General features: G+C 45.8%; 1 protein-coding gene and 1 pseudogene across 3 annotated transcripts; one reads left to right on the top strand and one right to left on the bottom strand.

The window, feature by feature from the left end:
• Positions 1-135: 135 nt before the first annotated feature.
• Positions 136-1,652, bottom strand: LOC121575222 (annotated as a pseudogene).
• A 188-nt stretch (positions 1,653-1,840) lies between these two features.
• fancd2 (FA complementation group D2) lies at positions 1,841-25,812 on the top strand. Of its 3 annotated transcripts, none has more exons than XM_041888184.2 (44): positions 1,841-2,079; positions 2,954-3,023; positions 3,167-3,304; positions 3,409-3,476; positions 4,047-4,153; positions 4,335-4,395; positions 4,550-4,602; positions 4,722-4,800; positions 4,924-5,048; positions 5,176-5,263; positions 5,766-5,870; positions 6,072-6,172; positions 6,346-6,457; positions 6,542-6,577; positions 6,721-6,867; positions 14,066-14,200; positions 14,358-14,489; positions 14,620-14,727; positions 14,963-15,072; positions 15,254-15,308; positions 15,446-15,565; positions 15,749-15,822; positions 16,060-16,209; positions 16,396-16,496; positions 16,753-16,868; positions 17,020-17,128; positions 17,330-17,431; positions 17,550-17,644; positions 17,769-17,927; positions 18,224-18,340; positions 18,424-18,552; positions 18,652-18,770; positions 19,090-19,200; positions 19,311-19,441; positions 19,617-19,716; positions 20,255-20,377; positions 20,505-20,598; positions 20,781-20,852; positions 21,512-21,550; positions 21,655-21,729; positions 22,515-22,589; positions 22,772-22,918; positions 24,424-24,525; positions 25,297-25,812. In XM_041888184.2, the coding sequence occupies exons 2-44, from the start codon at positions 2,957-2,959 to the stop codon at positions 25,384-25,386; spliced, it is 4,377 nt and encodes a 1,458-aa protein (XP_041744118.2). In that variant the 5' UTR covers positions 1,841-2,079; positions 2,954-2,956; the 3' UTR covers positions 25,387-25,812. The 3 variants fall into 3 exon arrangements, with proteins under 3 accessions (XP_041744118.2, XP_045078797.1, XP_045078798.1); XM_045222862.1 differs by having other exon boundaries at positions 17,550-17,662; XM_045222863.1 differs by lacking the exon at positions 1,841-2,079 and adding an exon at positions 2,094-2,189 and having other exon boundaries at positions 17,550-17,662.
• Positions 25,813-27,633: the final 1,821 nt, after the last annotated feature.

Genomic DNA, 27,633 nt, shown 5'->3' with positions numbered 1-27,633 from the left:
GACCCAAGATCAGCATCTAAGGGCAACCTCACCCTACACCACATTTTAGCCAGACGTTCACATTGGACCTGAGCATTACGCACACCAAACTCCTGTAAAATACAATGCAGACTGAGACAAGAATAAATACAAAGATTCTTAGTAAAAAATATTTATTTGGTCAACTTTAAGACACGGTCATGCTTTACATGGGCCCAATGCAACTGTTATGTTAAGACTTTTATATTTCATCAGATATCCCCCTCACAAAAGATGTGGTTTCAAAGGATGGCTTCATTTAATAAAAGTTCAGAACACAGCAACATTTTGCACATGAGAGCACGGCACATGATTTGAAAAGATAATGGGTGCTGTGCTGCGGTCACACAGAGCTTGTGAGGAGGAGTTAGTATTTATTGAACGGTAAACTGTTGAAAGTCCAGTTGTTGCCTTTTGAGTTACAGCCAAGGACATTTTCCAAGGTGTGACCATACATGCAAGGTGTGACAATACTTTATACTTAGAAATGCAAATCACACCCATATTGGCATGATTTCTACTCCCCACCATTGCCTCTGTGTGAACAACACTTGGACGGTTTAGTTTGCCATGTTGAGAAGCTTCTTGATGTCACCCTCAACGTTGCTGGTCAGGAATCTCCTGCTGTAGCGCTTGAATGGCTCTCCGTCTGGCCCGATGAGAAACTTCTCAAAGTTCCAGGCGATGTCATTCCTGCCAACGGGACTCCAGATGATGCACTTGGGGTCATTCATTAAGGCCATGGGCTCGTCGCTTGGGAACGGCAGCTTCTCCTTTAGGTACACAAACAGGGGGTGGGCGTCCTTCCCGTTCACATCCACTTTCTCAAGGAGCTGGAACTTGGGCTCAAAGCCATTTCCCGGACGGACATACTTCAAGGACATCCGAATCTCTTCGTTATTGCAGTTCTCCTGCAGGAGTAGATTGTGGGAAGAATGTAACATATACAGGCAAAGTTTGATGTTTGACCTCAAGTGGTCTATCAAAATGAGTCCCTTGTCCAAAGTCATAACCAGAACCCTCAATAAACGTGAAAGAAACCCACATGTTATTTCCCCTTCATTTGGGATTGAGGAATATAGAATCTGGCGTGGGACAATGTCCAAATAGGCACAGGTCACACACACACACGTTAATTGAACAACAGCAAGAACAGTTTAATTTGTGCTCCACCTGCCCACCACACTCCACCTGCCAACCGGTCAGAGTAGAGACTGGTCTGCACCTTGCAAGTTTGCATTGATGATGAGCTATGATCAGAAATAATAGTTATTACCCTATATTAAGAGTTGAGAAATCCATCACCCCCAGCCTTACCTGATGTCCGAATTGATTGCAGGGCACCCCCAGAATCACGAGCCCCTTGTCGGTGTACCGTTCATGGAGCTCGTTCATCTGGGTGTAATCCCTGGTGGTCGTACCTCAGAGAGACGCCACATTCTCGATCAGCACCACTTTACCCTCAAGCGACGAGAAATTAAACAATTCTCCTGAAAGTAGCTTTGCTGTCAGGTGGTAGAACTTACTTCCAGACATTTTCCTTGTAGACGTCAACCACGCTTCTGTCTGCTAAAATGGCCTGTTGCTGGACTTTTTATACAAGGGGTGTGATCATTAGTCCAAACAGTTGCGTTTTGCAACGAAAACGAGTTTCTATTGGACAAATTCAGGTAGGTTCCTCCTCGTTTCGTTCAGTTTGTTTCTGTTTTAGAAACGTTTTGCAACAGAATCGGCGTACTGAATCAATACGGCCAAGGTCCTCAACAGGGAAATGGGAGGTACTTCCTGAACATTTTAGGGACAGTTTACATTTTTTGGTATATGTTGTATAATTAAAATCGCATAAGCATGCTTTATCCAGAACAAATAACAATGTTCATGAAGAATATAAGACGATACAAATGATGACACCCCCTGAGCGTCTAAATCAAGTCGCAGCCATGCGTTTCACAGGTTTTGCGATCGCCACTGTCTGGACTTTATAGAAGGTCCCTCATTGTAAAAGACGCGCGGGAATCCTGTCCTGTAGTTTGACAACAGTTGCTCTCACCAGTTCTTACAGTAAGTTTCATTCTTTGCTATTCTTCCTAGCTAAGTAAAATAAAGTACTTGATGCAGACCTCGCTTCCGTGACAATCCACTCTAACAATATTGCAAGTTAGAGAGTTAACGTAAGTAGGAGTAACCACCTAGCCAATTTCTCAACCTAACAATGTTATTAAGCTAGCTACCTTCGAGGGCAACTTGTGCCAGTAACATTGCAGGCTGTAAAATGGCCTGTTAACCATGCATTTCAGCGTCATATCATCATCCAGTTTCTTTCAGCCTCTGTGAACAGGTAATGTTAGCAAGCTACAATCAAACAAACAATTGCCCTGTGACGTGACCACGCCATGTCTCATACAGTAACATCAAATATGTTTTATAACTAAACCAAGATAGACCATAGCCTGTCGTTTCCAATGGAAACAAATTAGTCATAGTGGGCAGAACAAGCAAGGAGGTGGGCAGAGCCAACCACGAGCTAGCAAGATCCTATTGGCGCGTTGTAGCACACATCTGCATATTTCCATTAGGGAACGCCTCCTCTTTGAAGTACGCGTGTGCAGTAACTAAATTCTCCTTTGCACTCCTAAACAACGCGATTTTTATAAACGTTTGCAAAGGGTAAAGTCTACAAAACTTAGTCTACTCTGTTCATAACAGATTCTAGTTTTGGGAACAAAAAACTGTATTGAGATCAAATGTTTAATTGATGAGAAAATTTGCAGAATGTCGGCCAAAATCCATCTCGTTCCATCTTCTTCCAATGCCAGCCAGTGGGCTTCCTCTCACTACCATATTTGGTAGTGAGGAGAAACGCCAAGCAGATGCTTCACATTTATACATTCGGTGAAATATCTTTCTCATTGTTCTATCCGGTAACATTTTACAGACTATGATGCGAAAGAAGAGACGCCCCTCTGTGGACAAAAGCGAAAGTGCTGCACCACCAGATGTGTCAAGTAAGGCTCCCAAACAAACCAAACCACCAGACTGAGTCTGTTTACGACTTTGTCTGTCTCGTGCCATGAGTCCAATGCACTAACTAGCTAGCTACATGCACTGTGGGTCAATTCATTAGGGCTCTATCCCCTCCCTCATTCAGAGTCCAAGAAGAGTAGGACCACTGGCCGTCAGTCCAAGACCATGGCTCAGGAGGGCACCCATATTGACTCTGTCTTTGGCCAATTTCTGCACGAGGCTGGTGTTATCTTGAGTCAGGGCAGTACATCCAATGAGATTGGTAAGCAAGACACACACCCTCAACAGTCACTCATAAACATATTGACTGACTATTGTTTTAAACTGGAAATTGTTGGATAATGCATAATTGTATTGCTTTGTAAGCTGTGGACCAAGTGGTTTTCCAAAAGAGACTGCAGCAACGACTGAAAAAGAGTCCCAGATACCCCGGTGTGAGTATAATGTTTCAAATACTGTCTTTGGTATTGCACGTTCTATAAAGCGTGTTGCCTAATAAAGCAGACTGTGATACCGCCATGGTTACACTGAGATTAATGCCATACATTTGTTTGGAACATGTCCCTTCATGAGCTCAACAAGCCAGAATGTTGAATAACATTTCATTTGAACGTACTCTATCAGTTGTCTGGTTGGTCCTTATTCGGGTTGAAATTTGAGAAGAAATATCCACAAGAAACTATTATTAACCCGACTTTTCAAAACGCTGGTACTGTCATTGCGATTTCTATCACCTGGCACATGCGCAAAACCATGTAAACACCTGCAAGACTTCGGTTATTCTGCATGCATTGTGTGCATGTACTTCCGTTTTGTGCGTGTGCCTTAGGTGATGAGCAAACAAATTGTGATAACCACAAACTGAGACTGCGTTTTGAAGTTGGTTTAATAATACTTTCCTGTGGGTATGTTATCTTCATGTTAGAGACGAGAGTCGACAGTCCACACTCAAAATTGTAAAGGCTATAAAACGTGCCTGATTTTCTAACCTTGATGGCCAACAGATTGTGCAGGAGTTCATCACAGGACTGGAGTCTCACATTGAGGATCCTGAGAGGTTCAGGAACTGTCTCCTCCCCTGTGTACCACGCCTGGCCGATGGGTACTCAAGGTAACCCCACACATCACACAGCCCTAAGGATAGCAGGGTACCTGGCTCTCTCAGTGGGGGCCATCACATTCTAATAAACCTTTGCTCAGTGGCAGTATAGAATTTTCAAATTGTTACATGGAAACATAAATGTCATTATGATTCGACACCTGTGTCACTTTGTGTCCTGTCTGTGGTCCAGCTCTGTCAGCTCATTTCAGGAGAGTCTGCTGCGCATGCTGCTGGGGATCGAGATGCTGCAGGTATGACAGCCTCTCTCTATGCAAGAACACATTGGCCTGAGTAGTGTCTGAACTGTGATGTCTTTCCTTGTCATTGGCCACTAGGTGTGAACTGTGAATGTAACCACAATTTCAAATGGAACCTGAAACCCACGTTCTTTTCTTTTTGTTGTAGACTTTGGTAATCAACACTTTGTTTGAGAAGCTTCCCGAGTTCATGTTTGATGGGTAAGGGCTTTTTTTTTTTAAACATTTTGTTTGTTGCCATACACATACAAGTTGACTATATAGATTTTCTTGTACTCTAACCAAATTACCCTTTACATTTGCCTTTCTATTCCCTGTAGTGCTGGAGAGGATGGCCTCAATATCCCTCGTGTTATTGTCAACCAGCTCAAGTGGTTAGACAGAGTCATAGACAGCAAGGTACTCATATTACTATGACAGCAGATCTAACCTATACTCTACACTTATTCCACCTGTATATTCCCACTAAGTAGCAGGGCCTGACTGACTTCCTTCTGACCTAATTGTACCCTGTCACTATAGGAGTTAGCAGGTAAGCTGATGCAGCTGGTTTCCGTGGCGCCGGTTGAGATACAGCGTGACATCATCACCAGTCTGCCAGAGATCCTGGAGGACTCCCAGCACAGTGACATTGCCAGGGAGCTAAAGTGGGTGGAGCCCTGTTAGAGGCAGTCTAGTGTTGTGTGTTGTGATATGTGATGTCATGATAAGATGTTCACATCACTGGGACTATCTGCTGTTTCTCCCCCCTATTCTCTCTCCTTTCCTCTTTAGCTCCTTACTCCAGGAAAACACTCAGCTGACTGTGCCAATCCTGGATGCCTTCTCAAGCTTGAATCTGAGCTCCACTCTGTTGGCTGAGGTAGCCCCCCACACACAAACACACACATGGTCTGTAGTCCATTTATTGTTGTTTCTGGCTAAAGCTCTCATTGGGGAGTCAATAAGAGTAGAAATACACTGTGTTGGATCTGTTCAATGATTCATGATGTGTTCACAGCTCAGGGCTTATTTACGCAAAGGTGTATTTCACTCACCGACACTGACATCATTTGTCCCTGAAACAATTATGCTATTGACTGATTGCCTATGTACTTACATTTATCCTGAGGAAATTACATCAAGTGGCTCGTTGACTAATAGCTGCCTTTTAGAGTAACTATAGTCTATGAGTGTGGTTCTTACTTAGATGAGACAGTCATTTTCTATTTACACATACACATTTGTTTTGCATCTACAAACTGCTCCTTTACCACAACGTTGTACTAAAAATCAATACATTACAACGATACAGACAATATTGCACACCCCATAATGTACACTTGTCCTAAAACGTCTGGTGTCTCTGTGGTCCTGTGTGTCAGGTGCGTGTGGCTGTCATGGCCACCCTATCTGCTGTCCAGCTGGAGGACCTGCCTGTGGTGGTGAAGTTCATTCTGCACTCCATCTCTTCCTCAGACGCCCTAGAGGTCAGAGGTCACACACAGTGGTGTCACTGCATGTAGTCTTGCACATCTCTTTCTAATAACAAGAACAAATGAAAAGTGCCTCACAAATAGTTTCTATATGACCACCACACAAAATGTTTCCCCATTACAGACCACAATCTGCAGTGATGATGATGTGTATTGGTCTCACTGAGTGGTGCCGGGTTCTCTGTGGGGTATCAGGTGGTGTGTGACCTTCGGAAGAAGCTGGAGCTGGAGCTGTGTGTTTTCCCTCTGGTGCTGCAGGCTTCTCAGAGCCGCATGAAGAACAAGGGGACAACCGAGTGAGACACTTTGCTCCAACACACTTAAACACCAACACACTCCCATCACCGCAGAGCACCAGTGCATACTGTTATCAATCCACATAACACTACCTTTAGTGGGATTTTACATTTAAAATTATTCTAAATGGCAAGGCCACTTGTATTAGTTTCTGGTCAAATTTTTCCACCAGGTCCTCCAACACCTCAGCATCCAGCAGCAGCCAGGACAGTGTTGCCTTGGTGTTGGATGGCATTAAGTCTGCAGTGCGCTTCCAGAAGACCATCTCTGAGGCCTGGCTTAAGGTAGGGAGAATAGGTAACGCTACAGTTGTATATCAACAGCCAGTAACTATTTCACCATGTGACTCTCCCTGTGTTGTTCTGCAGGCCATAGAGAATGTAGACACTGCAGAGGATCACAAGGTAAGTCTGATACATCTTTCTCTGATTCTCCTCTTCTCTCTATGCCTACAATTTCATATGGGCTGGTACTTGGCAGATTACTTGTTGATCCTGTGTGTGTGTGTGTGTGTGCGCGCGCACGTATTTGTGTGTCTGTCGGTCAGGTCATTGACCTGCTGGTGCTGTTCATCCTGCACTCCACCAATGCCAACCACAGCCGGCGTGGGGCTGAGAGGGTGCTGAAGGTCAAAGTGAGAGCAGGACAGATCCAGGAGGCTTTGCTACAGAAAACCTTCAGGGGCTACGCACAGGTGGGAAAGTCCTGTTACAGTAGTCCTGTCTGTCTCTAAGTGAAGCTTGTCCTTGGCTCCATTCTTGTTCCTATTGTCGCTGCTCAATAGAACTCCGTCCGTGGGCAGAACGGCGCTAACTCTGAACGTCAACTGACAAGCTAGTGGCTATAGGTTCCAGTGTGATAACATGGGCTTTTTCTAAATGAAATCCATAGAATACTAAATAAAATTGGGCCTAATATATACACTGCTCAAAAAAATAAAGGGAACACTAAAATAACACATCCTAGATCTGAATGAATGAAATAATCTTATTAAATACTTTTTTCTTTACATAGTTGAATGTGCTGACAACAAAATCACACAAAAATTATCAATGGAAATCAAATTTATCAACCCATGGAGGTCTGGATTTGGAGTCACCCTCAAAATTAAAGTGGAAAACCACACTACAGGCTGATCCAACTTTGATGTAATGTCCTTAAAACAAGTCAAAATGAGGCTCAGTAGTGTGTGTGGCCTCCACGTGCCTGTGTGACCTCCCTACAACGCCTGGGTATGCTCCTGATGAGGTGGCGGATGGTCTCCTGAGGGATCTCCTCCCAGACCTGGACTAAAGCATCCGTCAACTCCTGGACAGTCTGTGGTGCAACGTGGTGTTGGTGGATGGAGCGAGACATGATGTCCCAGATGTGCTCAATTGGATTCAGGTCTGGGGAACGGGCGGTCCATAGCATCAATGCCTTCCTCTTGCAGGAACTGCTGACACACTCCAGCCACATGAGGTCTAGCATTGTCTTGCATTAGGAGGAACCCAGGGCCAACCGCACCAGCATATGGTCTCACAAGGGGTCTGAGGATCTCATCTCGGTACCTAATGGCAGTCAGGTTACCTCTGGCGAGCACATGGAGGGCTGTGCGCCCCCCAAAGAAATGCCACCCCACACCATGACTGACCCACCGCCAAACCGGTCAAACCGGTTGCAGGCAGCAGAACGTTCTCCACGGCGTCTCCAGACTCTGTCACGTCTGTCACGTGCTGTGTGAACCTGCTTTCATCTGTGAAGAGCACAGGGCGCCAGTGGCGAATTTGCCAAGCTTGGTGTTCTCTGGCAAATGCCAAACGTCCTGCACAGTGTTGGGCTGTAAGCACAACCCCCACCTGTGGACGTCGGGCCCTCATACCACCCTCATGGAGTCTGTTTCTGACCGTTTGAGCAGACACATGCACATTTGTGGCCTGCTGGAGGTCATTTTGCAGGGCTCTGGCAGTGCTTCTCCTGCTCCTCCTTGCACAAAGGCGGAGGTAGCAGTCCTGCTGCTGGGTTGTTGCCCTCCTACGGCCTCCTCCACGTCTCCTGATGTACTGGCCTGTCTCCTAGTAGCGCCTCCATGCTCTGGACACTACGCTGACAGACACAGCAAACCTTCTTGCCACAGCTCGCATTGATGTGCCATCCTGGATGAGCTGCACTACCTGAGCCACTTGTGTGGGTTGTAGACTCCGTCTCATGCTACCACTAGAGTGAAAGCACCGGCAGCATTCAAAAGTGACCAAAACATCAGCCAGGAAGCATAGGAACTGAGAAGTGGTCTGTGGTCACCACCTGCAAAACCAGTCCTTTATTGGGGGTGTCTTGCTAATTGCCTATAATTTCCACCTGTTGTCTATTCCATTTGCACAACAGCATGTGAAATTTATTGTCAATCAGTGTTGCTTCCTAAGTGGACAGTTTGATTTCACAGAAGTGTGATTGACTTGGAGTTACATTGTGTTGTTTAAGTGTTCCCTTTATTTTTTTGAGCAGTGTATTTTATATTTGAGATTCTTCAAATAGCCACCCTTTGCCTTGATGACAGCTTTGCACACTCTTGGCATTCTCTCATCCAGCTTCATGAGGTAGTCACCTGGAATGCATTTCAATTAACAGGTGTGCCTTCTTAAAAGTTAATTTGTGGAATTTCTTTCCTTCTTAATGCGTTTGAGCAGTTGTGTTGTCATATTATGGCAAGAACAGCTCAAATAAGTAAAGAGAAATGACAGTCCATCATTACTTTAAGACACGAAGGTCAGTCAATCCGGGAAATTTCAAGAACTTTGATAGTTTCTTCAAGTGCAGTCGCAAAAACCATCAAGTGCTATGATGAATCTGGCTCTCATGAGGACCGCCACAGGAAAGGAAGACCCAGAGTTACCTCTGCTGCAGAGGATAACTTCATTAGAGTTACCAGCCTCAGAAATTGCAGCCCAAATAAATGCTTCACAGAGTAACAGACACATCTCAACATCAACTGTTCAGAGGAGACTGCGTGAATCCGGCCTTCACGGTCGAATTGCTGCAAAGAAACCACTACTAAAGGACATCAATAATAAGAAGATACTTGCTTGAGCCAAGAAACACCAGCAATGGGCATTAGACCGGGGTAAATCAGTCCTTTGGTCTGATGAGTCCAAATAGAACATTTTTGGTTCCAACCGCCGTGTCTTTGTGAGACGCAGAGTAGGTGAACGGATGATCTCTGCATGCTTAGCTCCCACCGTGAAGCATGGAGGAGGAGGTGTGATGGTGTGGGGGTACTTTGCTGGTGACACTGGCTACCGCAAAGCTGTCATTAAGGCAAAGGGTGGCTACTTTGTAGAATCTAAAATATATTTTGATTTGTTTAACACTTTTTTGGGTACTACATGATTCCATATACGTTATTTCATAGATATATACGTTATTTCATTGATGTTGAAAATAGTAAAAACAAAGAAAAACACTTGAATGGGTAGGTGTGTCCAATCATTTGACTGGTACTGTGTGTGTGTGTGTGTATATGTGTATATATAACATACACACAAAAGTATGTGGACACCCCTTCAAATTAGTGGATTTGGCTATTTCAGCCACACCCGTTGCTGACCGGTGTGGTCATGCAATCTCCATAGATAAACATTGGCAGTAGAATGGCCTTACTGAAGAGCTCAGTGACTTTCAACATGGCACCGTCATAGGATGCCATCTTTCCAACAAGTCAGTTTGTCAAATTTCTGCCCTGCTAGAGCTGCCCCAGTCAACTGTAAGTGCTGATATTGTGAAATGGAAACGTCTAGGACGACAACGGCTCAGCTGCGAAGTGGTAGGCCACATGAGCTCACAGAACGGGACCGGCGAGTGCTGAAGCGTGTAAAAATATTCTGTCCTCGGTTGCAACACTCACTACCGAGTTCCAAACTGCCTCAGGAAGCAACGTCAGCACAAGAACTGTTAGTCGTGAGCTTCATGAAATGGGTTTCCATGGCCGAGCAGCCGCACACAAGCCTAAGATCACCATGGGCAATGACAAGTGTCGGCTGGAGTGGTGTAAAGCTCGCCGCCATTGGACTCTGGAGCAGTGGAAACGCATTCTCTGGAGTGATGAATCACGCTTGACCATCTGGCAGTCTGACTGACGAATCTGGGTTTGGCGTATGCCAGGAGAACGCTACCTGCCCCAATGCATAGTGCCAACTGTAAAGTTTGGTGGAGGAGGAATACTTGTATGGGGCTGGTTATCATGGTTCGGTTTAGGTTTTTAGTTCCAGTGAAGGGAAATCTTAACGCTACAGCATACAATGACTTTCTAGATGCTATGCTTCCAACTTTGTGGCAACAGTTTGGGGAAGGCCCATTCCTATTTTAGCATGACAATTCCCCCGTGCACAAAGCGAGGTCCATACAGAAATGGTTTGTTGAGATCAGTGTGGAGAAACCTGACTGGCCTGCACAGAGCCCCGATCTCAACCCCATCGAACACCTTTGGGATGAATTGGATCGCCGACTGCGAGCCAGGCCTAATCGCCCAACATCAGTGCCCGACCTCACTAATGCTCTTGTGGCTGAATGGAAGCAAGCCTTCCCAGTAGAGTGGAGGCTGTTATAGCAGCAAAGGGGGGGACTAACTCCACATTAATGCCCATGATTTAGGAATGAGATATTCTACAAGCAGGTGTCCACATACTTCGACGAGCAGGTGAAAACTTTGCCACAGATGGAAACCACTGGCCTATCTTTGACTTGGCCAACTGTTTTATCTCCACATTTTTGGCATCTTTCATAAATTGCGGCCGCCAATCCACCATAGAAATTGTTAGAAAGAATAAGATGAAGCTCCGTTAATATGGATAACATTTGAAAGAGGGCTAATATGTGTTTTCCTACATTGTAATGGACACAATGCAACCTTTAGTAGGTAACGTTAGGCTGCTGGCAGGCTTCGGCTGTGGTACAGCAAAGCCAAGTCAGCCTGTGCTCATGGTTCTCACAGGGGAAATTAAATGATAGGCTACAATGACTTTGCTCATGGTCATGCACCCCGCAAATTTACATGTAACTATAAGTTCCTTGAATTTTCTTTCGCGGGTGCCTTTTCATTATCTTGATAGACACTTGTGGTTTCTAGCTAACGTGTAGTTAAGCAAAACTTTAGTGGTCAAAACCATTCATCTTGGGGGAGCGGGTTTGCAAAATGCTATCATATCACGCAATTATACCATTTTATAAAATGGTCAGAGATACAGTGCAATTGGAAAATATTCAGACCCCTTGTCTTTTTCCACATTTTGTTACTTTACAGCCCTTTTCTAAAATTGATTAAATACATATTTTTCCTCATCAAGCTACACACACACAGAGTGAAAACAGGTTTTTAGAAATTTTGCAAATTTCTTACAAATAAATAACAGATACCTTATTTACATAAGTATTCAGACCCTTTGGTTTGAGACTAGAAATTGAGCTCCGGTGCATCTTGTTTCCATTGATCATCCTTGAGATGTTTGTACAACTTGATTGGAGTCCACCTGTGGTAAATTCAATTGATTGGACATGATTTGAAAAGGCACACATCTGTCTTTATAACGTCCCACAGTTGACAATGCATGTCAGTGCAAAAACCAAGCCACGAGGTTGAAGGAATTGTCCGTAGAGTTCAGAGACAGGATTGTGTCGAGGCACAGATCTGGGGAAGGGTACCAAAAAATGTCTACAGCATTGAAGGTCCCCAAGAACACAGTGGCCTCTATCATTCTTAAATGGAATAAGTTTGGAACCACCTAGACTCTTCCTAGAGCTGGCCGCCCGGCCAAACTGAGCAATCGGGGGAGAAGGGCCTTGGTCAGGGAGGTGACCAAGAACCCGATGGTCACTCTGACAGAGCTCCAGAGTTCCTCTGTGGAGATGGGAGAACCTTCCAGAAGGACAACCATCTCTGCAGCACTCCACCAATCAGGCCTTTATGGTAGAGTGGCCAGACGGAAGCCACTCCTCAGTAAATGGCACATGACAACCCACTTGGAGTTGAAGAAACCAAAATTGAACTCTTTGGCCTGAATGCCAAGCGTCACGTCTGGAGGAAACCTGGCACCATCGCTACGGTGAAGCATGGTGGTGGCAGCATCATACTGTGGGGATCTTGAGCTCCTGAGTGGCGCAGTGGTCTAAGGCACTGCATCGCAGTGCTAACTGTGCCACTAGAGATCCTGGTTCGAATCCAGGCTCTGTCGCAGCCGGCCGCGACCGGGAGACTCATGGGCGGCGCACAATTGGCCCAGCGTCGTCCAGGGTAGGGGAGGGAATGGCCGGCAGGGATGTAGCTCAGTTGATAGAGCATGGCGTTTGCAACGCCAGGGTTGTGGGTTCGATTCCCACGGGGGGCCAGTATAAAAAAAAAAAAAGATTCACTAACTGTAAGTCGCTCTGGATAAGAGCGTCTGCTAAATGACTTAAAATGTAAATGTAAAAATGTTTTTCAGTGGCAGGGACTGGGAGACTAGTCAGGATCGAGGGAAAGATGAACGGAGCAAAGTACAGAGAGATCCTTGATGAAAACCTGCTACAGAGGAGGACCTTAGACTGGGGCGAAGGTTCACCTTCCAAGAGGACAACGATCCTAAGCACACAGCCAAGACAACGCAAGAGTGGCTTCGGGACAAGTCTCTGAATGTCGTTGAGTGGTCCAGCCAGAGCCCAGACTTGAACCTGATCGAACATCTCTGGAGAGACCTGAAAATAGCTGTGCAGCGACGCTCCCCATCCAACCTGACCAGAACTTGAGAGGATCTGCAGAGAAGAATGGGAGACACTTCCCAAATACAGGTGTGCCAAGCTTGTAGCATCATACCCAAGAAGAATCGAGGCTGTAATCACTGCCAAAGGTGCTTCAACAAAGTACTGAGTAAAGGGTCTGAATACTTATGTAAATGTGATATTTCAGTCTACAAGTGTTTATACATTCGAAAAAAAATTATAAAAACCTTTTTTTGTTTTGTCATTATGGGGTATTGTGTGTAGATTGATGAGGGGGAAAAAACTATTTAATCCATTTTAGAATAAGGCTGTAACGTAACAAAATGTGGAAAGTCAAGGGGTCTGAATACTTTCCGAATGCAGTGTGTGTGTGTGTGTGTGTGTGTGTGTGTGTGTGTGTGTGTGTATGTGTATGTGTGTTATATATATATATATATATATATATATATATATCTATATCTATATCTATATCTATATATATTTATACAGACTAGCTAAAAAAATAAGTGCAAATTCATTTGTGCCATGGTTCAGGTGGACACAAGGCTGTTTGGCTCATCTCAGTCACGAAGAGGAATAACTTTGCAGCTGTTTCTGATGTATGAACAATGCCATGCTGGTGGATGGTAACATTCAAATAAAACCCAGCCCTGAAATGAAACGTTTGCTGAAAATAATTTGTATGTCATATCATAGGAAAAGACACCGCATTCACACGGATTTGAACGAAGTGGGCAGTTTGGATTTGTCACTTCAAGCCCAAATATAAAATACTTTGCCTAAAACAATGACTTATTGACTTAAATCGTTGTGCAACATCATGGGTAAGCTCTGGCCATCGTTTTTAGCTTGAAAAAGTGGATTTCTACTGACATGGGTGTTTAAGGTTCTAATATTGTAGAGAACAATCCATTAATAATTGTATGTGATTCGTAATGACATAGGGCAAAGAAAACTACGTTTAGACATTCATTTAGTAGCACCCTCTTGAATTTACCCGTATTTCACTACATTCTAGAGCAGTGAGTGAACGCCCTATGGTATACAGCTGAGGGATGGAACGGGCTGAGGAAAGGGAAGCCGATTTTAGAAAATAAATAGTATAAGGTCAAGATGAGCTGTGTGACTGAGGTGTTAATGTGGTGCTGATGCTGTGTGTGTTTCAGGTGATGCGAGGTTACTTTCCCTCCATCTTGGCCCTGGCCCAGAGTCTGCTGCGTTCCCCTGACCCTTGTGTGGTGCCCATCGGTGGACACATGTACAAACTCTCATTCACTGCCTTTGACTCCTACTGCCAGCAGGTATGTGCGTGTGTGTATAATTGTATCTTTATGTATGTGTGCTGGCTAAAATATGCTTCATGTCCTCATTTCCATTGTCAAGAGTTTTCAGTTCTTGTTCTTTGTGTGAGTCTGTTCAATGGTATCTTATGGTTCTTTCTGTGTTGTCTTCTGTTAGGAGGTGGTGGGCTCCCTGGTGACCCATGTCTGCAGTGGAGTGGGTGGCGAGGTGGACGTGGCTCTGGAGCTGCTGTGTGGCCTGGTGACAGAGAAACCCTCTGAGATGGCCCTCTACGCCGTCTTCGTCAAGGTGAGGACTCAACTGTCCCCAAGACATGTCTCCAGCAGATCACAAGCCATCTATCTATTCTGTATTTGACTGAGAGTTGTCCTCAGCAGGGTCGGTGTTACTAACCTGTCCCTGGTGTGTGTGTGTGAAGGGTATCCTGGACTACATGGACAACCTGACTCCCCAGCAGATCCGCAGGCTCTTCCACCTGCTCAGTAGCCTGGCCTTCGGACAGCAGCAGCAAGGCACCCACATCCAGGTGAGGGGATCAGACACTGTGGGGCAATCATGGATATATAGGCCTATTCAATTTCTATGGGAGCAGCACTGAGTGCTGTACTGTGTACCTACCTACCATCTCTGTGGTGTGGTTATGTGGTGCCCACCATGACTATATACTGTTTTTATCTGTATATCATTCTCTTGTATCTTTCTCCCCGTGTCATTCTTTGTCACATATCCACATCTGTTTCCCCTGTCTCTGTTCTCCTCAGGATGACATGCACATAGTGGTCCGTAAGCAGCTCTCCAGCACCGTGCCCAAGTACAAGCGCATCGGCATCATCGGTGCTGTCATGGTGGTGGGCAGCATGGGGGCCTGCAGGTAGGAACTGCTGCCCTCTTACATCCACTCTGCACTTACAGACTTAATCCTGTTAGCTCCTGGTGGAAAAAAGAGCCCCAACAATGCTTCTCATTTTTCCACTCAGTAGGGAGACTAATTATAGTGCCTCAATATAGTTTCCATTTCTCAAATTCTGTATTCATCTGAGTCTTGTCTCTAGGCCCAAAGTTGAGGATTCTCAAGGTGGCACATTGCCCAAGGAGACATACAGACAGGTGAGGAGTATAGGCAGGACTACTGTCTATGTACAGTCTGAATAAAGGGCTGATCCACTGTCTCTCAGAGAGTTTTCCTTTCCTGGTGCTGGGAGAATGCCTGTAAGTGGATGGTGTGTGCTGACCTCTCTGTGTAGGTGACGGCTCTGCTGGAGCTGGTGCGGTCGTGCAGTGACAGCTCTCCTGAAGCTGCTGCTCTCTACTATGATGAACTAGCCAACCTGGTGCTCACCTGCACTCTGGACCCTCTGGTGCAGGTCTGCCTCTCACATACACCCTCAAGACACACGTTATAGCTCTTTTATGGTCCTCTTTCAAAGATACTTTACCTTTTATCATCCAAATGGACCCTTTATTGTAGATTTTAAACACTGGGACACTGCCATATTTTAAAGGGTAGCTATTAACCCTGCCACTGTGGATCTGGTGTATTCACTCAGGCCTGGATAGGGAAGAGTGTGCTGGAGGACTTCCAGGAAGACTTTGTGGTGGATCTTGGACCAGATATAACTGGGTGAGTGAGTGGTGCACTACTGTCCAGGGAATGGGTCGGGGTAATATAGGTCAACTGCATACGGCTGGCAGCAAGTCATTACAGAACTGTACTTATGTTATGTCTTGACGTTTCAAGAAATCATCAATGTGTATTTTGTAAATAGTGTGTTGTGTAGCCAGTTGTCCTGACCATGTAACCGGGTCCAGGCCCTAGTAATAACTTACCTTCTGCTGTCCCTCCTCCTGTATGTCCTAGGTCCTTCCCCTTCCCCGCTTGTATGATGTACAACCTGGACGATGAGGAGAGTCAGGGAGGCATCGCCATCAACCTGCTGCGACTACTGTCTGATGACCTCCAACACAAGGGGGAGCTGTGGAGCCAGACTGGGAAAAGCAAGACACAGAGGTCAGACACTAGTTTGGCTACAGATTTGATTATCTAATGCAAAACAATGCAGAATGTCCATACAGAGTTTAATCATATGGATAAAGCAATAGATTTCAGTTGCTGCCAAACTATGAAGTGTTATTGAATGGTTTGAAGTGGATCATTTAAACAATGTATTTCTCTCTGTTCTGTGTGGTACTATAGGCGAGTGTCTTCTCTGTGCCTGTCTCCGTTCTTCCGGCTGCTCAGGCTGTGTGAGGAGCAGCAGCATCAGGGAGACCTGGAGGAGATAGATGCCCTACTGGGTGAGGAGGAATCCTGTGTTTTGTCTGATGGAGCAGGAACACACATCAACTGGTTCTCACTGGGCCAAAAAGTCTACTGAACTATGTACAAGTACTTTTTGAAAATGAGAACACTTCAGGCACTGTAGATCATGTATGGCTAGTAACACAGCAGCAGACACATTGTGTTTCAACACGGCCTGCTGGGAGTGTAGTAGATCTGCTCTGGTTCTTGCAGTTCTAATGGGAGTTTGTGTGTGTGGGTGTCTGTTTGCAGGCTGCCCTCTGATCCTAACTGACATGGATGTGGTGGAGAAGTCCGAGAGCCTGTCCAAGCCTGAGAGAGAGTTCCTCTGTGGCCTGCTCTTCCACACCATCAACTGGTTTAGAGAGGTTACTACAGCTCTGTCTTAGATGAGAATTCTGGTCTATAGCAAGACACGTATATTTGCTGTGGAGTCCATATGATTTCTTTGTGTTTTATATGCCAATGTGAGTGTATTTTTGCGCACAGACCTTTAGTGTGTATGTGTGTGTTTTTCAGGTTGTGAATGCATTCTGCAGTCAGAAAGATCCTGAGATGAAGATGAAGGTGGTAACTCGTCTTCAGAACATCACCTACCTCCAGACTCTGTTGGAGCGGACTTTGGCAGGTACTATACTGCCCTGAAACACTACTATAACACAATGGACAGGAAATTAAAATGTCAACCCCATTTTATCAACACTTTTCTGATCAAAATGTTTAAATCTTACATGCTTTAGAAAATGTGAGAATTCCATGGACTGTTATTTTGACTATCCCTGCTTTTTTTGTTTCAATTAATTTGACCATTCCTGCTTTTGTGTTTCAGCAACCCCTGGCTATGCTCCTCCTCTAGCCAACTTTGATGGGGAGAGTCCAGACGGAGCTCCACTGCCTAGCTCCTCTGCTGCTCCAAAGAAGGGAAAGAAAGGTAAGCAGGCCTAAAAGGGACATACCTTCCTCTGTATACTGACCAGGGGAAATATAAGAAAAAATATTCCTCTTTCCTGAGATGAGATTCAACACTTATTGTGGTGGTTGTCTTGCAGAGGGTACTGGTAAGAAGAGGAAAGCCACTGCTAAGAACTCGTCAGCAGACACCTCTCAGCTGGAGGAGGGCACGGAGGCAGAGGAGACCCAGCAGGTTAACACCCACACAGAGGTCTGACCTCTCACCTCCGTCACATGATGTGACTGTTACACACAATACTCTCTTTATCAGGACTGGAATTTAAATGATATTTTCTTGTGTTCCTTCTACCCTGCAGGACCATGCAGAGAAGGAGAAGGTTCAGGAGGCCAGCAGACCTGGGGTCAGTCTGGTTTCCTACCGGCCCTTCTTCAGGGAGCTGGACATGGAGGTGCTCAGTGTGCTACAGTGTGGCCTGCTCTCCCGCTCTCTGCTGGACAGTGAGCTCCACAGCAAGGTAGGACACCACCCAGCCCAGAGCCTACACACCGTACACCATCAGGGTTGGGCTCTAATTCCATTTGAACTCCGCCAATTAATGAGTTGAATGGAAGTTCAATTACTGAATTGAACAATCATAGTAAAGGTGTTAGGCAATTATCACATTCTCTGAATTTACTCAGTTAACGCCAAATTGGCCCCAACCGTGTACCCTGTATGTGTCTCATACACATTCAAATAAAGCCAGGGACACTAGCTAGAATCCCTCCAATGTCTCTGTGTGCTGTAAAGAGATGCTGTGGTCTTGTGCAGGTGCGTGAGGAGGTGCAGCTGGGCCCAGCAGAGTTAGTCTTCCTGCTGGAGGATATGTGGCGCAAACTGGAGTTCAGTCTGACAGCTGCCCCTGCCAAGAGAGCCCCATTCTTCAAGGTAGGACACACACACACTGTGTGTGTTGTGTGAGTCATAACATAAGCTTCTCTTTCATCTTCCATATTGTCTCCTGGCTGCAGGGAAAGACAGACAAGAGCGTGGGTTTCTCCCACTTGCAGCAGAAGAGCCCTAAGGACATCGCTGCCTGCTGTGTCCAGCTGCTGCCCACTCTCTGCACCCACCTGGAGAACTGCCACAATCACTTCCAGGTGCACACACACAGCTTCATGTTTTTTTTGTTGCCAGGCACACATTTAGCTAATTGTTGTAGTGTCCCTCTTTGTGACCGTCTTTCCTGCTGTGTACAGACTCTTCTGTCTGAGAACCAGGGGGTGGTGGACGCCCCAGGCCTGGATGTGAAGGAGCACCAGCTGCTGTCCTCAGCCTACCAGCTCCTCCTACAGGTTCTACACACCACCTTCAGCTGGTCAGTCACACCTGGACACAACACCACCTGCACACTCCTGCCTTTCAGGACAGTATCCTCACCTTCAAGGAAATTACAATTACTCTGGGTTTGGCAACTGTGGTCCCGGAGAGGTTGGTGTTGTTTTGTTCCAGCCCGGCACTAACATACCTGATTCAACATATGTGAATCAGGTGTGTTAGTAGGCTGCTACAATGCCTGCCCACACTGTCTCTCCAAGATCAGGTTTTTCCATCCTTGGGCTATCTCTATGGATCTGGTACTGTAGCCTACAGTCCTGTCAGTTGTATCAGTAGCTCTTGTGAATCACTCTTGTCAGGTCTGGTTTCTCCCAGCCAGAGCACCGTGGCCTGCTGAAGAGGACTCTGGGAGTGTTGGCTGACCGCCTGAAAGAGGGAGGGCCTGAACTGACCATGGACCAGCTCATCAAGTGAGTGGAGAAACATTCCCTGTCAGCTCTAGGTGAAGTGTGTGTGTGTGTGTGTGTGTGTGTGTGTACACAGTATGCTAAAGCTGTTCTCCCCTATCTATGGTCTTCAGACACAGCTTTGAGTACCTGCTGAACTTCCGCAGCACGGTTCCCAGCCTCAGCATAGCTCTGTGTCTCTCCCAGCTGCTCAGCACTGTGGCTGAGAGAGGAGGGCACCAGGCTACATACAGGGAGCAGACTGGTGAGACACACACACGCTCCATCAATTTCTATAGGATTGATGCAACAGTGAAATAGACTTTATCAGGATCAATTCTATGACAATCCAGTGAATTCTGAAGATTTATTGATATTCTGAAAAGTGGCATTTATTTTCGATGAGGATCAGCTTATCATAGAACGGTCTCTCCCTCTAGTAACCCTAGCCCGGCGGTTCCTGTGCCAGGAGTGGGTGACTACCAGCGGAGACAGAGAGAAAGGACCCAAACACAACGAGACTCTCCAAGCTCTCCTCAGGTGTGTCTCACAAGGATTCACTGATCATGTAGAGCAGATTAATAAATTAAAAGGATACTTCGGAATTTGGCAATGAGGCCCTTTCCCTACTTCCCCAGAGTCAGATGAACTCGTGGATACCATTTTTATGCCTGCATGCAGTTTGGAGGAAGTTGCTAACTAGCGCTAGTGCAATTGCTAACTGACTTCCAGTCATTGCGCTTGTTAACATTGGCTTACGAAACTACCTCTAACTTCCTTAATACTGGACGCAGAGACATGCAAATGGTATCCACAAGTTCATCTCACTCTGGGGAAGTAGATGCATCCCGTTAAGTATCCCTTTAAGGTGGCCATGGCATGTCAGTATACTGCAGACACTGGAAAGGGTCATTTACTCTATAGGGGAGTCCCAACAGTCTTGTAACCTCATTTGTTCCAGCTCTTCTACTGCTATTGTGGTTGCCATGCTCCCAGTGGCTGTAAGGTGAATGAAAATATTAATGGTGTTCATGATGTTTTAGTTCCCTCCTCTCCTCTACACTCCCCTTCTCTGTAGTATTTACCTGGAGCACACTGATGATGTTCTGAAGGCGGTGGAGGAGATAGCTGGAGAGGGCATCCCTGAGCTCCTCAACGCAGCCAAAGACGCCAGCTCTAGAACATGGCCCACTCTCAACAGGTAGTTGCTGGTACACACTGTACTACTACCACTATCTCTCCTGACCTCTACATACGAGGGCATTCAGTGACCCCCTGTCTGCCTTTGTTCACCTCTTTCTTTCTCTCTTGTCCCTCTCTCTCTCTAGGCTGACGTTCCTGGTCTTCTATAAGGGGATGATGGGAGAGCTGGAGAAGGCTGTAAGGAAGATTCCCCCTGGCAGAAACAGCGACAGTGCTGAGGTACACTGTTATACAACTGGACGCACATTCACAGACAAAAGCAGAGGAACTGCCAGTGGAGCTAGGTGGTGCTAGTAGCCATCGTGCAGTGACTATGATACGCTTATGTGTGATTGCATACATTCAGCAAGCATTTGTGTGTGATTTATAAAGTTACATTATTAACCCTTTGCTGTGTCCAGGTGAAGAGTGAGAAGCTGCTGACGTGGAACCTGGCTGTCAGAGACTTCCACATCCTGGTCAACCTGGTTAAGGTACTGAGACTGTTTACACTGGGAGCTAGTCATGAATGGGTTAACCCTTATTCAAACAAATGATGTCTACTATGTGTTATGATTGTTCAATTCACTTTGGAAGATGCATGGCTGGAAATAGCGTTTAAATTACTATGCCCACACTAAACGACAATAGGGCCAGGACAATACCAGTATTGGAATATTTTTTCCATGACAAAAATGAAAACACGAAGCAGACCAAACTCTTTGGTCCTACCGTAAGTCAAATATTGTGTACTATAGCTTGGAAAATAAATACATGTGACGCTGGATGACAACATATTGTTTGTTTGCAACATTAGGGCTGTTTTCCTAAATCAGCTCTGTTTTGTTTCCTTGCCAAGATACTAACGAGTATCGCGAGACTGGTATTGTACTGGCCCTAAACGACAAGCATGTCAACATGTATTCCCCTGGGTGTTCTGCCTCTCCAACACACTCTGGATGGAGGGAGATTAAGACATCTGTCATGCTCTGCTGGCTCCATGCCCAGTGTGTACGTGTGTTTGGTGTGTGTGTGTGTGTGTGTGTGTACGCGTGTGCAGGGCTGTGTGTGCATGTGGATTGGCTCTCTGCTGGCTGGCTTTGGGTGTTGAGAAGCTAGAAGTAATGTGTTCTCCTTCATCTTCCCTCGTCAGGTGTTTGACAACAGACCAGTGCTCAATGTGTGCCTGAAGGTGAGTCTCAGTACATTGGCATTTGCTCTGCCTGCCACAGTGTCAGACACATTCCATAACTAATTATATTAATTGTATTTTTATGTTGTTGTCATTGTTGCTAGTATGGCCGTCTTTTCCTGGAGTCTTTCCTGAAGCTGGGGATGCCATTGTTGGATTTCAGTTTTAAAAAACACAAGGTACAAGCCAAAAGACTGAGGGAAAAATACTAGAGAGAATGGTTTATTTCAAATTCAATAAGGAAACATTACATGGTGTCAATAGCAGCTCATGCTGAATTATTTGACACCATTTATAATAGTCATAAATACTAGAGCCCTGCACGGGCATAAATTTTAATCCTGAGCCCTACCCATGCCCGCATCGTTCAGGCCCTACCCTACCTAGGCCCAATTGCTTCTGCCAAATTAAAGGCCCTGCCCAAAATCAGAAATAGCTTCCTCCATTAGTAAATCCATTAGCTGCTCCTCTCTCTGTCACTCGCTCCCTGCGCGCTGCTCGCTCTGCTCATGGCGGCTCTGAATCTGAGTAACCATAGCAACGGCTCTGCTTGGGCTTCTCTGCTCAATGAAGAGACATGAGATAGCTGTTAGCTACTTTTCATCACTCTAAACTCAAGGAGCATTATTTTCTGTCTTATATTTGATAAGGTTGAAGCACTTATGATCCATGTTATGATCTTAGTCAGATATGACTGTACTACGCAGCAGAGCACAAACAAATGGCTCAGCTTTAAAATGTTAGTGATCAATTTAGTGATACCCGAGCCCTGCCTGTACCCTAGTTATTGATGAAAGAACAGGGCCTAACCCCAATGTATAATGTTGGGGCCCGTCGGGCTCGGGTCGGGTAGCAGAGCTCTAATAAATAGACAAGAAATCCATCAACACAATAAAATCTACAACTTTAAAATAGTCAGTTGTTGAGTGTAATTTGGTGTGACTGTGTGTCCACTCTGTCTCAGGAGGATGTCCAGAGCCTGCTGAAGACCTTCCAGCTCAGCACCAGGCAGCTCCACCACATGTGTGGACACTCCAAGGTACAACCCAGCCTCCAACACTGCTCCTGTCCTCTCCACAGAAACCTGTGTGGATGAAATATGTGTGAATGACGCTAGCCAACATATATCAGTGAAGTCTTGATTATGAGGATGTGTGTGACATGAAAAGGCATGTTTTGTCGTACTATTTGTGTGTGGTGACCTGTGGTGTTGTTTCCCAGATCCGCCAGGACACCACCTTGACCAACCACGTGCCAGCCCTGAAGAAGAGCCTGGAGCAGTTTGTGTACAGAGTGAAGGCCATGCTCACCCTCAACCACTGTCAGGAGGCCTTCTGGCTGGGTAACCTCAAGAACAGAGACCTCAAGGTACTGGCTGCTGCACTGGGGGGCATCATGTGTGTGTGTCAAGGGTGAAATTGTGGTCTATATATTGGGGGGGACAAATAGTAGATGGGGGGTCCTACCAGTAATATTTATTTTGACACTTTAAAACAAATTTCCTGCAATTCTACACAGTTTGATATTACTTAATATGCCTCTCTTTGAAAACACATTTAAGTGGAAGGATAAGTTTACATTTTACATTTTTTGTCATTTAGCAGGCGCTCTTATCCAGAGCGACTTACAGTTAGTGAGTGCATACATTTTCATACTGGCCCCCCGTGGGAAACGAACCCACAACCCTGGCGTTGCAAGCGCCATGCTCTACCAACTGAGCTACAGGGACTAAGTCATTAATGAAGGTATTTCAAGGGAAATATTAAGAAGACACAAAAGATGAAGACTGAGTTTTATGACATGACCCGCCAAACCGCGCTTCTTAACACCCGCTCACTTAACCCGGAAGCCAGCTGCACCAATGTGTCGGAGGAAACGCCGTTCAACTGACGACCGAAGTCAGCCTGCAGGTGCCTGGCCTGCCACAAGGAGTCGCTAGAGCAAGATGAGCAAAGTAAAGCCCCCCCCTGGCAAAACCCTCCCCTAACCCGGACAACGCTGGGCCAATTGTGCGCCGCCCTATGGGACTCCCGGTTACGGTAATGATACAGCCTGGGATCGAACCCCAGGCTGTAGTGACGCCGCAACACTGCGATGCACCACTCGTGAGGCCGGAAAGTTTTTCTTGTAATGACAGAAACGCAGACGACTTGGTACTGTTCTGTAAAATAATTCCAGCCAATGGGGAAAACCAGAAAGAACTCACCATCTTTTTTTCTTCAATCTGAGCCAGAGCGCTCTGACCCAATGAGAATTGGGGAGCACCAAGGGTGGCCAATCATATTTCAGGGGGGGCTGGTAGCCACCCCTCACCCCCCCCCCTGACTGAAATGAGTGGGGAAGGGGTGTGAATAGACAGTGACTGTCTATAGGCTGAGCGGAGTAGAGGCAGCACCTACATTTGAACACATTTTGACATGCGTCAGAGAGAGAATTTGCAGTTTTATAATGCTATTTTACACATTTTGTCATGAGGCTAAGAAAATTGTGCAGTTTAAAGCTAATTTCCTGCAATTCTACATATTCTGCCATGGGGCAGAGAGAAACATTTGCTGTTTAATAGCTCATCTCAGGCTATTCTTCACATTTTGCCATGAGGATGAGAGAACATTTTGCAGTTTAAAGCTAAGTTCCTGCTATTCTACACATTTTGTCATTGCTTATGACGTGTTCATATGCTATCTGGGCCCCCAACCAAAATAATAATAAAAATAAAAAAGTATTGATTTTAAATAATTGTGGGGGATGAATCGACCTGTTCTGAATATTGGGGGGGACATGTCCTCCCATCCCCCGTAGCAATTTTGCCTATGGTGTGTGTATGTGTGTGTGGCCTCACATTGTGGGGTCAGACAGATGCCTTTGTGTTGCAGGGTGAGGAGATCCTCTCTCAGCGCTCACAGGGGAGTGATGAAGAGGAGGAGGAGGAGGAGGAGGAAGGCTCCCCGCTGCCTCAGGAGCAGTCAGAGGATGAGGTACTGGCCATAATCTACTTTTAAAGCTACTGTATTGAGTTAAATGTAATTGCTAAAATAATTTATATTTGCTACATCTTTGATTTAAAACACAATGTTCTAAATTCCCATAAGGAAAAGAGACAGAAGCTATTTTGTGGCGTTTTATAACCTTTAATTTTCTGCAAGCTTTCTGTCTGTTGTAATCCCAAGAACAGGTAGATTTGTTGAGGATCCTTATGTAACATTGAGGTTTACAGGCAGCTGATACGGAAATGGGCAGCTGTGTGTGGAACACTGGGCTGTTAAGATAAGGTGTACTGTTTCAGTTCCTGGCTAATTATTACTGGCAAGATCTATGAAACAACAGTGAGGCAGGTTCAGGAGCACAGAGCCCTGCTGTTAGACAGCCCTCTAGTCTTCACTAATGGGGGGATATGCTGTACAGCAGTGTTTCCCAAGTCCAGTCCTCGAGTACCCCCAACAACACACTTTTTTGTTGTTGTAGTTCCAGACAAACTCACCTGATTCAACTCATTGATGGCTTGATGATTCGTAGACAAGTTGAATCAGGTGTGCTAGTCCAGGGCTACAACAGAAATGTGTGCTGTTGGGGGTAGGACTGGATTTGGGAAACTGCTGTACCGTAACCCTTTAAAACACTGCTCTGTTTGTTTATCACACAGAGGTACTTACCTAGCTTAATCTGCTTGCAAAGGGAGATGTTTTACAGCCCAATGCCCTGCTGTGGCAGAATCACCAGAGATTTAGAATTTGTCCTGTTTCTTTCAGGCCCAGGAAAGCGACTCCGATGGGAGGAAGAATGGCAACCGGAAGGAAGAGGGGGACGATGATGAAATCACAGATGACTTGGATGATTAGGACAACGTGAAAGAATACTGTCATCTCTGTGACCTCCTGACCTTCTGGTGTCAACAGACTCTAACCTTGCATAACCCATATCCCTTTGCCCTCCTCAGATAGGAATAGGTCAGGGAGTACAATGAAGGGATTCCTATTGCCTTGCTGCCATTGAGAAAATAGACAATTAGGGGATTTCTGGGGAAGGAGGGGTAACTATGTTAGTGAATGTTCTAAATGCTGCAAACAGCATTAGGGTGTGCTGAACTGATTCAGACACTAACGTTTGAGACTGTGAGAGAATGTATCTTATAAAATTCTGATGTTGCAGAAAGCAGTTGAGTGAAGAAAAGTTTGATTTACCTTGAAGATGCACTGAGTGTACAAAACAATGACAACTTCCTAATATTAAGTTGCATATGTTTGAATTTTCAAGATTATTTTCATTGGGAAGGCAGATAAAGCGTTTTTATCAAAAGCAATCACTTTTGCATGGGAAAACACAGAATCCTACTCATTACTCAGCCTGCTTAATCTATGTTACTTTTGTTTTTTGCTTTTTCATGCCGGGGAGGCAGCCGGTTCCAAAATAAATGCGATACATTTTTCACCCCATACCAACTAAGCCTACCGGTGTGCCCAGGCCAGCTTAATCGAATACCCTCAATGTTTGCGAACATGAGAGAGCCTTGCTAACATTTTGTTTGTGAACTGGGCCCCTAGATGATGGATCAATTGATACAATGTGATTTACTGTATCATTCAAATACATACACTGCTCAAAAAAATAAAGGGAACACTAAAATAACACATCCTAGATCTGAATGAATGAAATAATCTTATTAAATACTTTTTTCTTTACATAGTTGAATGTGCTGACAACATAATCACACAAAAATTATCAATGGAAATCAAATGTATCAACCCATGGAGGTCTGGATTTGGAGTCACCCTCAAAATTAAAGTGGAAAACCACACTACAGGCTGATCCAACTTTGATGTAATGTCCTTAAAACAAGTCAAAATGAGGCTCAGTAGTGTGTGTGGCCTCCACGTGCCTGTATGACCTCCCTACAACGCCTGGGCATGCTCCTGATGAGGTGGCGGATGGTCTCCTGAGGGATCTCCTCCCAGACCTGGACTAAAGCATCCGCCAACTCCTGGACAGTCTGTGGTGCAACGTGGCGTTGGTGGATGGAGCGAGGCATGATGTCCCAGATGTGCTCAATTGGATTCAGGTCTGGGGAACGGGCGGGCCAGTCCATAGCATCAATGCCTTCCTCTTGCAGGAACTGCTGACACACTCCAGCCACATGAGGTCTAGCATTGTCTTGCATTAGGAGGAACCCAGGGCCAACCGCACCAGCATATGGTCTCACAAGGGGTCTGAGGATCTCATCTCGGTACCTAATGGCAGTCAGACTACCTCTGGCGAGCACATGGAGGGCTGTGCAGCCCCCCAAAGAAATGCCACCCCACACCATGACTGACCCACCGCCAAACCGGTCATGCTGGAGGATGTTGCAGGCAGCAGAACGTTCTCCACGGCATCTCCAGACTCTGTCACGTGCTCAGTGTGAACCTGCTTTCATATGTGAAGAGCACAGGGCGCCAGTGGCGAATTTGCCAATCTTGGTGTTCTCTGGCAAATGCCAAACGTCCTGCACAGTGTTTGGCTGTAAGCACAACCCCCACCTGTGGACGTCGGGCCCTCATACCACCCTCATGGAGTCTGTTTCTGACCGTTTGAGCAGACACATGCACATTTGTGGCCTGCTGGAGGTCATTTTGCAGGGCTCTGGCAGTGCTCCTCCTTGCACAAAGGCGGAGGTAGCATTCCTGCTGCTGGGTTGTTGCCCTCCTACGGCCTCCTCTACGTCTCCTGATGTACTGGCCTGTCTCCTAGTAGCGCCTCCATGCTCTGGACACTACGCTGACAGACACAGCAAACCTTCTTGCCACAGCTCGCATTGATGTGCCATCCTGGATGAGCTGCACTACCTGAGCCACTTGCGTGGGTTGTAGACTCCGTCTCATGCTACCACTAGAGTGAAAGCACCGCCAGCATTCAAAAGTGACCAAAACATCAGCCAGGAAGCATAGGAACTGAGAAGTGGTCTGTGGTCACCACCTGCAAAACCAGTCCTTTATTGGGGGTGTCTTGCTAATTGCCTATAATTTCCACCTGTTGTCTATCCATTTGCACAACAGCATGTGAAATTTATTGTCAATCAGTGTTGCTTCCTAAGTGGACAGTTTGATTTCACA

The sequence above is a fragment of the Coregonus clupeaformis genome, chromosome 10 (genome assembly GCF_020615455.1).
Source record: "Coregonus clupeaformis isolate EN_2021a chromosome 10, ASM2061545v1, whole genome shotgun sequence".
In the NCBI taxonomy this organism is placed as follows: Eukaryota; Metazoa; Chordata; class Actinopteri; order Salmoniformes; family Salmonidae; genus Coregonus; species Coregonus clupeaformis.
This window is presented reverse-complemented; position numbering and strand designations above follow the sequence as displayed.

Bases quoted from the DNA above. Each gene is read 5' to 3' on its own strand.
- fancd2 (XM_045222862.1), top strand. From the start codon at position 2,957: ATGATGCGAAAGAAGAGACGCCCCTCTGTGGACAAAAGCGAAAGTGCT. The intron at 15,073-15,253 runs GTAGGAACTGCT...TCTTGTCTCTAG, and splicing joins GGCAGCATGGGGGCCTGCAG to GCCCAAAGTTGAGGATTCTC. The intron at 16,869-17,019 runs GTTACTACAGCT...TGTGTTTTTCAG, and splicing joins CCATCAACTGGTTTAGAGAG to GTTGTGAATGCATTCTGCAG.